The following is a 15035-nucleotide window of genomic DNA, read 5'->3' as shown; positions in this document are numbered from 1 at the left end:
GGAGCCCAGCGGAGTACACTCAACCACTTCCATTCATCCAGTTGCAGAGGTTCAGCCTCTCCTAAGATAGATGGGAATTTGGTGTTCAAAATGCCCAGGAGGCAAAATGTGCAGGAAGGAGGCTGAGATGGAGAGAAATACATTGCTGCTTTGAACAATGAGGTGCCCTAAAAGATCTGAACTGAGTGTTTTGAGGAAATGCCCTTATTTTCTGGCCACAGAGGGGATTAAGCACGGCCTGAGATACATGGACATGAAGGGGAAATATGCCATTAGTAAGCATAACATAAGCAGAGTTAGCTGGCTACTGGTCCATCTAGCTAATAAGTGTCTGCACAGACTGGAAGTGGCTCTCCAGGATTTCTGGCAGGATCTTTCCCCAATCCTGCTTGGAGATACTAGGGACTGAACCTGGGACCTTCTGCATTCAAGGCAGGTCCTCTGCTAAGGCCTTCCCATAACCAGTAAATCTCAAGTAATAGCTTGTCCGCACATGACAATGAGACATGCTCAAAGCACTTCACTTATGTCAGCTTGCAATCCTTTCAACAACCTTGCGAGGTCAGCCTGCATTATCTCCCCCAGAATACAGACACAAGATCTACCCACCCGGGAAGAATGGCAGATGAAGGTGATGGACTTCATGGAACTGGCTGAAATGACTGGCAGAATCCGAGACCAGGGAGAAGAGTCGGTGGAAGAAGATTGGAAGAAATTTAAAGTTTATTTACAGAAACATTGTAAAATTAAGGAATGTTAGAAGGAGGCTGGAATGAAGTTATGTGGCTTTAGCAGAAATATTATAAAGGATTAAGTAAAAATAGATTGTTAATGGATGAAAGGAGGAAAGGTAAAGTTACATTATATTAAGATAAAATATAGGATAAAAATTGGGAAAGATGGAAAGGATTTGCTGAAATAGCTAACCAAACTAGAATACAAAAAAGGGAGGTGCGAGGAGGTCAAGGAAACAAGCAAATGAAAGATAAGTTAGGGGAAGGTTTGTTGTGTTTTTTAATTGTTTCTATTTTTCTGTTTTTCTGTTTTTTACATTTTTTTCCTTTTCCTATTCTCTTCTTTCATTATTGTGATGTGTTGTTAAGTTTTTGTTTAACCTGGAGTTATCTCTTTTTCTTTCTGTAACATTTAAAACTTTAATAAATATTATTAAAAAAAAAAAAAGAATACAGATGGGGAGGTAAGCTTAAGGACAGAGAAGAGAGCCTAGCAGAGCTGAGACCTGAACCAAGGAGTTCCTGATTTTTAGCTCAGTTGCTTAGCCACTATACTAAATACATCAGATTGAGGAGGAGGAGCCTTGAGACAATATTGTGGGTTACAGGCAGAAAATGGTGAGGGTTTCCCCCCACCACAGTTTTGAATATGCTTCCACATTAAAAAAAAACATTTCCCCACAAACAGAAAATGAGTGCAATAGGTGGGATGCTCCCTGCTGTGCTAATTCTCTGCTTGCAGGGAGGGATTTTTGTATATGTGTGGGATTCAAAAAAGGTGAGTGTGAGGAAAATGTTGCCCCTCTAACCAGTTTCCAAACCTAGAGCAAAATGTTAATCAAGAGACCTACCAAGGCCATACCTAAAAAGGTTAACTGGAAATCATTGGTAGAGCACCTGCTTTGATGCAAAATGACTTGGGTTCAATCCCTGTCATCTTCAAGTCAGACTGAGAAAATATTAGTGTTTGAAACCCTTGAGAAATGTTGCCAGCCAGTATAGACCATATGGAGCTAGTATAGAATAAGGTACCTTCCTCTGTTTGCTAATGGCAAAACAGCTGCTAACCTGTTTCTAGAAGAGTAAATTTGTTAGCAATAATCCTTTCATTCATTAAATGTTTATATTTTGCTAGGAATTAGTAATGTTGGATTAATATAAATTTTGTATATGTTCAGCAGAGCTTCCACAACTCGGATTATACCTATGCAAAAGTTCTAGTAATCTGAATCTGAATGTGTTTCCTTCGTATAAATAGCTCTCACCCAAATGCTTGGCTAACTAACAGTTCAGATACAATGGTTGTAGTTAGTTAAAGTCATCTCAGGCTCACCTATCTGGGAGTGACTCTAACTGAACTCCGTGGAAATTGCTTCTGAGTGGACATGCATATGCAGTGCTTTGGGGGGGGGGTACGCAGGGGTACGCATACCCTTAAACATTTTGTGAATCTAATGGGAGAATAAACTAAATTTTTTAAAAATTAGTTTCTTCTCTAGCACGGTGAATCGTCAGTTCCGTTGAATAACACGGTGAATCATCAGTTCTGTTGAATAGTACAGTGAATCGTCAGTGCCATTGCTACCCCCAATGGCGGGCTCATTTCCTTTCCTGGTGTTTCCTGAAGCGAGTGTTTAATGTGTGAAGCAGTGTGGAATGTGGATGTGTGGAATCAGGAAGATGTTAGTGCACACAACCTCATGCCAATGTGGAAGTTACTATGAGCTGTCAGCTGTGTAATATGAGGTAATGCATGTTCTTTGTACTTTTGTCCATTTACTGTATTTATTTTTCCCAATTCGAATTATAAAATGGTGAGTTTCTTGAGTCAAAATGAGAGTACCCTTAAACATTTTTATTATTATTATTTCTTTTTAAAAAGCATTGTGCATATGATTGTGCACTGGAGTTCTCTTTTTGCTCTCCTCAGGTCCTAGCTGAGAAAGAGAAATATATCTTGCCCATTCTCATCAAGCCAGCCTTTACCTCTTTATTCCTCAGACAGTAAATGATTGGATTCAACATGGGTGTTACAATGCAATACAGCGAGGAAACCAAAGTATCTACATCCAGGGAGTACCCTGAACTTGGCCTGTCGTAGTTGAAGTTGGATGTGCCGTAGAATATCACAACCACCATCAGGTGCGAAGCGCAGGTGGAGAAAGCCTTCACTCTGCCCTCAGAGGAATTGATCTTCAGGATAGCACAGATGATGCGGATGTAGGAGACCAGAATAAAGAGGCAGGGGCTGAGCCCTATCAACGCACTGGCCAGGTGGAGCACAGCTTCATTCACGGAAGTGTCTGAGCAAGAGAGCTTCAGAAGCAAGGGGACATCGCAGAAGAAGTGGCTGAGCTCGTTGGACTTGCAGATGGTTAAGGACGATGTCAGGAGGGTGTGCACCAGTGAGTTTGTCAAGCCGCACATCCAGGAGAATCCGGCCATCTTGGTGCAAGCCCCCTTGCTCATGATGCTGGAATAATGCAAGGGGCTGCAGATAGCCACGTATCGGTCATATGCCATGACAGCCAACAGCACACATTCTGTCCCTGCGCAGGTAATGAGGGAGAACAGCTGGACAATGCATCCCACATACAATATGGTTTTCTTTGCTCGGAAGAAGTTAGCCAGCATAACGGGGACTGTGGCAGAGATATAGCAAATGTCTAGGAATGACAGGTTGCTCAGGAAGTAATACATAGGGCTATGAAGGGTCGGATCTGTTCTGATCAGGGCAAGTATCAGAGCATTTCCCGCTAGAGTTACCGTGTAGATAACTAGGAATACTAAAAAGAACAGAACATAGAGGCTGGGGTGGTTTGTAAAGCCCAGGAAAATAAATTCGTCTACAAAGGTTTGGTTTTCCATTTGCTGAGGGACCATTTGTAGAAAAGAAATGGAGCAGCCTTTTGAGACGGGAGAATGATCGACGTGTGTGAATGCTCAGAATGTGGAGTCAATCCGCTGTAAGCAATTTAGCAAATGTTAGCATCTGTGCCTTCATATCATGTGGGTCCCAAGTAGCGTTTTGCTACAGAATTAACCCCACAATTATTAAATCACCAGGAGAAGGAGCAGGTTATACAGAAGAACGTATAACCCAATCCCTAGTAGCTGGTTACCTGTATGGAGGAGGGAAAAGAAACAAATGATGCCAACGCGAATGTGAGGATTGCTAGGAGCTAAAGGAATAGCGATCAAGAATAAGGACCCGTATGAATATAATTTACAGTAAAACTCTGCTATTCAATTATCAGCTAACACTTCCCATTGTCAAAATTCTCTTAGTCCCTCATATAGCCTTCATATTCATGTAATTTATTTTTTTTTAAAAAAACATTCCTGTTTACTTCTTTCACCGCGTTCTACGGTGTTTCTATGGAGAAGGGCTGTAGCTGAGGGGCAGAGCATCTGCTCTGCATGCAGAAGGTCACAGGTTCAATCCCTAGCATCTCCAGCTAGGGCTGGGAGAGACCCTGGTCTGAAATCCTGGAGAGCTGCTGCCCATCAGTGTGGACCAAGGTTAGCCAACATGGTGCACACCAGATGCTTGGGCCAGAATTGCCACTGGTCAGGGATTATGGGAGTTTTAGGACTCGAAGACACCATCTTGGCTACCCCTGGCATAGGCAATACTGAGCTACTACTGTTCTGGCCCATGTCTGACCCACTACGAAGCAGCATTCCTCAGTTCTTATGTTTTGCGGTTATTCCACGCACACACATGCATACCCTCTGACCTGCAGACTCATGATCTCTGCAGCTCGTTTTGGAACACCAATGTTCCATAATAAATTCCAATGAGTTCATATATTGATCCTGTGTATACGGAAGAGTGAGCAATTCTCACAGTTGCAAACAAAACATAAACCTGCTAAGCTTGAATGTAAAGGACAAATCAGATTTAAGCTCCTTTCCTTGCATATCATGCCAATTTCTACTACCTAGTTACTCCTTGCATCACAAAAATTTAAATTTTTAAGCAGTGTTCCCTTATTTTGATCTTTTCTAATTAAATGGCATTGTGGTTCTCAATAGTATTCATTATTTGTTTTTGTTTTTTTAAAAAATAAAATTTATGCTTGCTAATGCTCATTTGAAAATTGAACGTATGAAATGTTTCAGACTTTTATATGAGAGGTTCTCTTCAGCCTTGGTTCTTTCTACTGCTCACTTCCACCCCAGATTTTTAAAATGCTTTTAAATACTGTAACTAAAACAACTGCAGTGCTGATGGTCAGCTCCAAGCTACAGTTTTCCTTCTGATGGCTTATTATCTTGAAACCAGTCACAGAGCAGACAGCCCTCAGAGTAGAGGCCACCTTCAGAGAACTGGCCTTGGTAAAGGATGTTGTATGGCACCCAGACTCAGGGGCCAAAATAACTTTGCTGGCCTTGGGTGGCCAACAGTGAGACTTGACTGTAGGGGTAATGCCATTTGCTGCTCTGAGACAGGCTGCAAATTGTCCTGAGCCAGCTCTGGCAGCACCTCACAAACCTCCATTTTAAAATATGGCCTCCTCAAGGAGACCATTTTAAATAATTCCTGAGTTACTCATTTTCAAGCAATAAGCTGGACAATTTTCTCTTTAGATGCAAGACAACAAAATTATGGTCTTCTTTTCCCAACTTATTTTTTTTCCCTGTCACCCATATAGCAAGATAATTTATTTAGCTTCCACATCCTTGAAGCAAGATTAATTTTTAAAAATATCTTCTACCTCATAAATAATTTCCATGCACCACAGTTGTGCTAAATCTTTGTCTTTCCTTCTTTACCCTTAACACAGCATAGAAGTTGATCTTATTTCCTGAGTTTTTCCTTGTGTCCTACAGGGTGCATATTTTCTCATAAAAACGTAATTTCTACTAAATCAAAGATAAGGTTTCATGGCTGAAACTTATATTTATTGCCATTCTTTAGGCATAACATCCATTTGGACATTTTCATGAGAAATTATTTTGTTTATCCCAAATAAAACATTAATGCAGCTTCTTACAGTTTGTGTGGGTGGGTGTTAACCCTGCATTTTCTCACAAAGGAGCAAATCAGGTCCGTAAGATGAACAATCCCAAATCCAGAACCTATTAAGCTAGTCCTGTGAGCTCAAGGACACCTCAGATCTGTTTACAGCAGCCTCACTACTACCACTGCTCTGTCCTTTATGGCAAACTCTGTTTGAAATGAAGCGGTGTTTCAAAAGCAGCTGATAATAAGAGATAGCAGCCAATTGTTGGGAGGGTGGGGGGAGTAAGTCCAAAATTCTGTTGGCTGACAGTCTCCCCAAGCAACTGTTTGGATCCATTGAAATATCTTTTAAACATAAAACCCATGGAGACAAAAGGAGTGTTTAAGCATCTTCAACCTGATCCAGGAGGATCTATATTTTAATTGTTTTAATTTATATTTGTTGTTTGTTTATTGAGCTAATAGTTTTTATTAAGAATAAAAGAGCCACAAACATTCATGCCAAAGCCCTGTTTAGGGAAATTTTTAATGTTTGATGTTTTATCTCATTTTTAACATTCTGCTGGGAGCCGCCCAGAGTGGCTGGGGAAACCCAGCCAGATGGGCGGGGTATAAATAAATTGTTGTTGTTGTTACACCAGTATTCTGTTCTGATGGTAGCCAGATGCCTATGGGAAACCCATAAACAGGACTCAAGCACAGGAGCCCTCTCCCCTCCAGCAGTTTCCAGCAACATTGCATATTATATACAGTGTTACTGTACATCTTATATATTGTGTTTTTATTGTTATTGTTTGGCAGGGGGTTCTTTAATTTCCATTGTAAGCACATAACGCTGGTATGTAAATGTCTCAGATGATCACACAAACTTATATGTTTGCTGGACTGGGACCTGGGGGCATAAACTGGATTTCCATTCAGAGTCACATTCTGACATGCATTCAGATGAACATCCCAATTCACACATTACATTTTGCGCATTAACATCTGGTTTGTTTGCATGAACAGAGCTGGGTTGGAGCCCTTCTGGTTTCAGAAGACTGGTACTTGCCTTATCATGATGTACCAGGTCCAACACTATTCTACACTGACTGTCCATAGCTCTCCAAATCTCTCAACTAGTCCCCACAGGCATAACCTAGTCCAGCCTTCCCCAACTTGGTGTCATGCAGAACCTTTGGAGCCTAGCCCCTGATGGCAGATCTATTGTCACTGGAAGTCAGAGATGGTTTGTGAGGCATTTATGGTTCTTCTTACAGAAGTCAAAGACATGCAGAAAAGAGTAAAAAAAGAAATAAACCTGACGTGTACGTGCAGAGGTGGTGTGCACCTGATACTTCACCGTTCTTTTGTCTCACAACACTGGAAGATATGCATGACCAGCCAAGACAAAGGTTCATGGTTCCTCATGGTTAACTCAAGGCTATTTCTCACATAGACAAAGCCAAGCACAATGTATACAATATTCATTTCAAGTAGGATTCTTTATTGAGCTGAATCAATGGATTGGATGCTTAAATTGGTGAGCCACTCTTGTAGTCAGAAAAAAAGAACCTATGCATCTTTTCATGTATTTGTAAAGGAAGCAAAAAGCAAAAGCAAAAAAGACCACATACCTAACCGAATAGAATTATGCGATGCATTTAGGGTGCTTCCAGACTGCCAGCATTTTGTGGGAGAGAGTGAAACAAGCAGTGGAACTTTCCACTTGTGCAATTAAAGTGGACCAAAGGAAGGGAAACGTCTGAAGCACTGAGAGGGGAAACTGGGAGCTACAGGAAGATGTCCAATTTGAGAAGGCAAAAATGTCCACCGAGGAGAAAGAAAGTGTTGTTGTGGGATGTGTTGCATGGATTGAATTCATTTAAACTGTCTTTAATATTGTGTAATATTGTGTTTTAATATTAATGTGGTGATTTAATTGTTGCAATCCACCCCAGGACCATAGGGTAAAGGGCAGGTAATGAATGAATTGTAACAACAACAACAACAATAACAACAACAATGTGTTTCACCTGTAGTCTTAGGAGGATCCATCAAATAAGCTTCCATGAATGAAATGTTTAACTAGATTGCAAGATTCTGATCTAAACCTGGAGCCCCTTGGCATTCAAGAGTAAGTTCAAGGATGGTCAATAGCTCCATTCCTTAACCATCCCTACTTCTGGGTGAATCACCTGAGTTCAAAGATCCTTGCATGCAGCAGCAGGTTGCATGTATATAGCTGTTCACACAGATTTCATTTTGGGATAGATGGTTAGTACTGTTAACTCTTTTTACTCTGATTACTGTTGCAAGAGGGGAAGAAAAGGGACACATCCCTCTTCCCCAAACAGGTAATATCCGCTGCTGTCAGAGCCAACCATATTTCCCTGCTGTGTTCCTGGTCTTGTTCTTGAATGGGGAACTATGTGTATAGAGTATGTGTATATAATTGTATAGGGTGGTTTGACAAAGGAACCAATGACATAGAGGGGTCGTGGGCTTTCTTTCACTTTTCAAGGAGATGCTGGGCAGTCATCTGTTGGGGAATGCTCCATTTCTGCATTTCCTGCATATAAGTTGGACTATGTGGCTTGCAAGACCCCTTCCACTCTATATGATTCTATAGACCTTGGATGAAGAGGTGCTGCAGAGGGACCCAAGTGAAGAGCATTCATTTGCAAGCAAGGAACCTGATTTGGATGAGGAATCATGAATGTTTCTCAGTTTCTGCTTATGAATGGCCCTTGACGGATTGGGAAAGTAGGCTTGAATTGCAGCACCAAGATGCAATCCTCATAGGAACCCAGGAAGCTGCCTTAACAGTCCACTAGGTCAGCACTGTGCACATCAGCTGCTAGTGGTTCTCTGAGATGAGCAGGCTGGGATCACTCCCTACCCTACCAAGAGATGTTGGGACCTTCTTTATGCACAGCAGATGCTTTACCACTGAACAATGGTCCTTCAAAATTGAACCTGGAGGTAAAACTCATGACTTCCAGTAGCTTAGATTGCAAACTCCACCACCACAATGGCCATTCCGTTATAGAAATACTATTACAGATAGATCAAGCATAATTCATACATTTCATTCCTGACAGTCTGGTCCTAGCAAGAATGAGCCTAGAGTTCTATTGGCAGGATAATGTGACTTATCAATGTGAGAACCCAAAACGCTGTTAAGAAAGCATACAGGTACCTACCTGAAATTGCTGTACTGTATTTACCAATGAACATCAGCATCGCTTCCTCTCAGGCTCCTATAGATTAATTCAGGAAGCACTATTTAACCATCAGTCTAAGACCTGGGGGACATATTGTATTCGGAGAAGTATCTCAGGGACATATGCAAATAACAGGTAATTTAACTGTTTATTGCTTTTAAGGAAAACAGCAAAAATGACAAAAACATAAAATTTACCCATCTAGAGAATATACATACCGGTATATATGTGATGAAAGCCTGGCTGCATTTAAAGTCAGCTGGCATTTTGCCATTGTTGCACTTGAATGAGAATTTCATTTACAGTGAATAATGATAAAGATGCTATTTAGGGTACAAAATGGATTTTATTTGAAGAACAGGTTTAGGGTATAATTTTCTAAGAAATAGCTTTTGCAATACTGTAAACTTCAGCTAAGGATACTACCAAAGCTTACATATTATTCTCCCATCAGCAATCTTCCACTTGCTCAGTTAATACTGATGCCCTGGAAATCCAAGTGTGTGTGTGATTGTGGTGGGTTTGGCATTCTGAGCTTGAGCAGTAATGAAAATATGACTAAGATTTGGTTTTCCCATAGCTGTTTGAACTTCAGCATGACAACCGAACTGCATTTGAAGATTTGGGAGGTTTTAATATGTGGCAAATTAATCTGGTTTTCACACTTCCCCCAGAAGCTGCCCAGAGTGGCTGGGATAATAATAATATAACAACAACAACAACAACAACAACAACAATAATAATCTTTTTCATATCATTTAAGCCCAAACATGCATTTAGGGTCTTAAATTTTAATTTTGTACCACATATTTTCATAGTGGAAGTGCTACTGTTGCAACCCACCTTAGTTCGAATGATGTGGATCCTGATGCACCAGCTGAAGACCAATTATCTAATTGAATGAAAATGACACTCTTCTATTTTCTGTAGCACATTAACAACACTCAAACATCTGAATTAAAGGATGTCATTTGAGAAGAGCTGTCATTTTCTCATGTAACGTAAAAAAAGTTCAAAGCTCAAATCCAAAACATTCAGTTTGTTTAGACCAGGCTTCCTCAACCTCAGCCCTCCAGATGTTTTTGGCCTACAACTCCCATGATCCCTAGCTAGCGGGACCAGTAGTCAGGGATGATGGGAATTGTAGTCTCAAAACATCTGGAGGGCTGAGTTTGGAGAAGCCTGGTTTAGACATTGCTTTCATTAGCTGCATTCTTGCTTGGTGCTGCTTACAGATGCAGAGGTCATTCCCATCAAAATGCCACTCTACGGTATCTCCCCATTTAATTCAGGTCTACCATTTCTGCAGACTATCCACTATGTAACAAACAACAAGACAGAAATGGTAAATCTGGATTAGATGGGGTGGGTGGGTTTGTGGGATGGCATTTTGATGAAGACAACAACATTGTGTGATCACTGAAGGGAAAAAAATAAACTTGCATGCATGAACATCTTAGGCTATATGAAGAAGAATAAGTGTTGTGGCCATGATTCTAGCATCCACTATGTGCTTGCATGAATATACATCTGAATGGCTGATTATTATTATTTAATCACACGTTTATCCCTCTCTTCCACCAAGGAATTTAGGGCAATATAAATGGTCCTCCCATTTTTTTCTTACAACACCAACCCTGAGAGGTACAGGAGAATCTGGTCCAAAACCACTCAGTAAGTTTCATGGCTCAGTTGGGAGCTGCTGCTCCAGCAATTGTAACCCTTGTACCACATTGGTTCTTATGAAATTGCTGTTTGTGTACTGTATTACATTTGTATCACTCTTTTCCTCCAAGGAGCTCAGAGTGACAGGGAAGCTTCAGAACAGCCCTGTGAAAAGGAGAGTCGTTAGAGGAGCTTCTGCGCAGGTGGCTTCTAATGCTACCCAGTATTGTTTTTTGACTGTAAGTACCAGGAAGAACTTTGCAGTTGACCTTTAAGCGTATTCCAACACTTGGGAGCTTGGCGCTGCAGCTGAATTGCTCATCAGTTCTGAACTAACAAACTGCTAAAAGGATGTCTTTGCCACATCTGCTCAGTCATTATGGCTTCAGTGTCTGTATCTACTGTCCCCAGATTTAAGCTGCATGTGTTACCACCACCACATAAGAGAAGTAGCAGCAGAGCTTGCAGAAACAATTGAATTTGTTAATATTTATTCAAAATAATTTCAGGGGGGAAGTGGAGAATTATTCACAGCAGGCGTCTAAGGCCAGATATTATCTTTCCAAAAAGATGCAAGCTTTCACTGTCTTTTGCAAACACACACTGTATTTTCTTTCTAAAGGCAGGGAGTTGGTTATCTTAGACTTATCCAATTCACAAAATGCACCTCTGAGGCAGTGTCGCTCATAGTGCAGTTCCACATGTCTGCCATCCCCATTGAGTTCAACAGAGCTTACTTCTCTGCAAGTGGCCTGTGAGCGATCCAGCTGGAGAACAGCTTTTACCAAAGGTGTCGTGGGCTTTGAAGACACTCAAACACAAGGACACAAGGGAGAAATGTGCTAAGAGGAAGCCACGCTTGGCAAATCCACACTGTGATCGACTCCTGCCTGGAAACCAATGTCCCCACTGTGGAAGGACGTGTGGATCCAGAATTGGCCTCCACAGTCACTTACGGACTCATTGTTAAAACCGTGTTTATGAAAGACAATCTTACTCGGCTATGAGTGATCGCCAAAGAAGAAGGATTGCAGCCTAAGTGACTCAAATATAAAACCACTGAAGGAACTGCATGAAAATACAAATGCAGCACAGAATGTTCCTTGCTCTTTGCCGCTTTTATATTTATGACTTTTTTGTTTCTTCGAGTAAAGATGTAAGAAGAAGTTGTATTTGACTGAAGATCAGATTTACTGCTTCATATTCATGCTAAAACTAAGGGCTGATCTACTTGCGCCAACACACTCATAAACAGTCCTAGTCCTCGGATGGTTTTTTATTAAAACTCCACAGAATAATCTAGCCAGGTTTCAAGTAGGGTCTTAATCCAGAATTAGGAGATAGAAAGGCAGTGGCGGATTTAGTATAAGCTACGGGCAGGGGTACCTTTACCTTTACTTTACTAAAACAAGCTATAGCTTAGGGCCCCACTCTCTTGGGGGCCCCCCAAAAAAATAAAGGAAAAAACCCTGGATGTACATTTCTAAAATATAAGATAAAAAACTAATAAAATGGCTTTAGAGAAAAACTAATAAAATGGCTTTAGGTTTTCCCAGTAGTAATGTATGGAAGTGAGAGCTGGACCATAAAGAAGGCTAATTGCTGAAGAATTGATGCTTTTGAATTATGGTGTTGGAGGAGACTCTTGAGAGTCCCATGGACTGCAAGAAGATCAAACCTCTCCATTCTTAAGGAAATCAGCCCTGAGTGCTCACTGGAAGGACAGATAGTGAAGCTGAGGCTCCAATACTTTGGCCATCTCATGAGAAGAGAAGACTCCCTGGAAAAGACCCTAATGTTGGGAAAGATGGAGGGCACAAGGAGAAGGGGACGACAGAGGACGAGATGATTGGACAGTGTTCTCGAAGCTACCAGCATGAGTTTGGCCAAACTTCAGGAGGCAATGGAAGACAGGAGTGCCTGGTGTGCTCTGGTCCATGGGGTCACGAAGAGTCGGACACGACTAAACGACTAAACAACAACAACAAGATCCATAAATTACTATATTGCATATTCCTTCCAGTAGCACCTGTATCTGAAGAAGTGTGCATGCACACGAAAGCTCATACCAAGAACTAACTTAGTTGGTCTTTAAGGTGCTACTGGAAGGAATTTTTTTATTTTGTTTTGACTATGGCAGACCAACACGGCTACCTATCTGTAACTATATTGCATATATTCAACACAAAAAACAGTGACAAATTGTTGTTGACAAAGGACAGCTGGACATATAAAGGGCCCCATTACCTTCAGTAGCTTAGGGCCTCATCAAACCTAAATCCGGCCCTGTAGAAAGGTCTAGTAAAGACAAAAGCTGCTTTTGTGTCTGATTATGAAGGCATGGAATTTACGCATCTCTTTCTTTGCTTATTTAACTCAGGGGCCTAGTCATTCCATTGCAATTTGGAACCCTGGGAATGGAGATATTCCAACAGGTAATCATTCAGACACATCCTGTTCTTGATCTTCTGAAGTGCAGGGTTTCCTCTGCAACGACATCAAATCTATGGAAATGTTTGAGCTATGTAAATACTCCTAGCAGTTGCAGTTAGATTTCACCCTGTTCTTTCATCATGAGAAAATTTCCAAAATGTCTGATAGGATTTTAATTACTTGAATTTCTAAAGGTTAACCTTCTAACTTGAAATAATTTGACCCAGCAGAATAAAGCTCTGGACAATTATACACATAAACAAAAACAATGCCGCTGCTTTATGACTTTATTAGCACACATTACAAGGTCCCTGTCAGAATTAGAGCTCTGTCTCATTCACTCTTTTGAAGCAAGCACACTTGAAAATGTTAGGCAGCTTGCAGTGCTTATATATCTCAATGGAAAGTTTCGATAAATGAGGCCATAAAATTAGGTGTTGAAAGGTCATATGGTTTGACCATCAATGTATCTAAGTAGTAGTCACATTGTTACTGCAGTGTAAAGTTGTTACTGTTTGATTTTCGTCCCCCACCCGCCTGCTGCCCCACTTTTTTAAAAAAAGAAAACGCCAATCATTTTGTATGCCAGAATGGAAAGGAAGGTCTCTGGAGTTCTGTCTTGATGTTCCTGTCTGCAGCACAACTGCATTCCTTAATGAATGCTCAGGGCTCTATTTCTAATTTTGGAATTGAGTAAAATGAATTTGCTGCAATTCTCAATCACTGGGGAATAATCTTAATGTACTTCCCCCTACTGTTTATGTCTTTATGCAAACAGTGTCTCCTTAACAATGCCCATTGCAGCTAATTTGCAACTACAGATCTCAAAAATATTGTCTTCTAAAGTTTTAATAGAGCCCCATGCAACTTAATTATCCATTATTGGCAGCTTCTCTCCTGGGGTGATTAGTTGGATGAAGCTAGTGAACTTTGAAACTGCAAAATCTCAGATGGAAAGATGATTAGTTTATTTAGCAAGAGACTGGGATAGGAGGGAATGATGGGACTCCCTCGACTCATCTTTGATCAACTTGATTTCTCTATGGCAGGCTATTTCTTCGCGTGGAAGAATCTCATTTAAAGTTTTGTTGGAGAGTTCTCCCTAACTGGAACAGTCCCTGTGTAAAGTTCACATGAATATGAATGAAAAATGAATTCATCCATTCATCAGTGTACTTTTCAGATTTTAGTCTCTTCTTCTTAATAGGTCTCCTGATGTTACCGAAATCCATTCCGGGCACTCTGCAAGGCTGCCCATTTCCTCTCAAGTTCCTGCCAGCTGAAGTGGTTTATCATGTTTTGATTCCCAAAAGGAAAAAAGGATAATTGAAAATCAATGTGGAGTCACATCAGAGACATTTTTTTGACATTATGATACTCTAGTTAACTCTATTTACATGCAAAAGACAGATGGCGATAATAGATTGCTATGTCCCAAGAACGTTAAGGCCTTGTGATATTAGACCACAGAATATGGTGATGTCTTAAAATAAATGAAACAGAGTGGTCATTGAGATTAGCGGTCTAAAATCTTGCATCTTGTCTAGACAAACAATACAATACAATACATGCCTACTCAAAGCAACACCCTCAGAATTCAATCGACTTACTCCCAAGTAAGTCTGCATTAACTTTAAAGCCTAAGTATGGCTAACTTACTGGTTCATAAATATTCCTTATGAATTTAAAAGAGGAAGCAATATGGAGATATATATATACCAGTATTGCTTTCCAATATTGGGTCTGGTGACTTCTGTTTCAGTGTATCTGAAGAAGTGTGCGTGCACATGAAAGCTCGTACCAATAACTAACTGAGTTGGTCTCTAAGGTGCTACTGGAAGAATTTATTTTATTTTATTTATTTATTTATATTTTGTTTCAATATTTAAACGTTTACTCAGAAGTGCCACTTAGGCCAATGGTACAGTTGTAGCCTTAAATCAATCTCTCTCCCCCCTTTTTTGGCCTCAGTGGGACAATTCTGCAGAGCAGCACACATGGCTTTCCCCCACCAACTATCGCTTTTAC

At 40.6% G+C, this 15035-nt stretch overlaps 1 protein-coding gene across 1 annotated transcript; it reads right to left on the bottom strand.

The window, feature by feature from the left end:
* Positions 1-2660: 2660 nt before the first annotated feature.
* LOC307213949 (olfactory receptor 5V1-like) lies at positions 2661-3602 on the bottom strand (the record flags this gene model as incomplete). Its single annotated transcript, XM_079972182.1, has 1 exon — positions 2661-3602. One exon carries the CDS (start codon positions 3600-3602, stop codon positions 2661-2663), a length of 942 nt encoding a protein of 313 aa, XP_079828308.1.
* Between the last annotated feature and the right edge of the window lie 11433 nt (positions 3603-15035).

This window comes from Podarcis cretensis (genome assembly GCF_951804945.1).
Source record: "Podarcis cretensis genome assembly, chromosome: 4".
In the NCBI taxonomy this organism is placed as follows: Eukaryota; Metazoa; Chordata; class Lepidosauria; order Squamata; family Lacertidae; genus Podarcis; species Podarcis cretensis.
The sequence above is the reverse complement of the archived record's forward strand: the minus strand, read 5'-3'. Positions and strand labels throughout refer to the sequence as shown.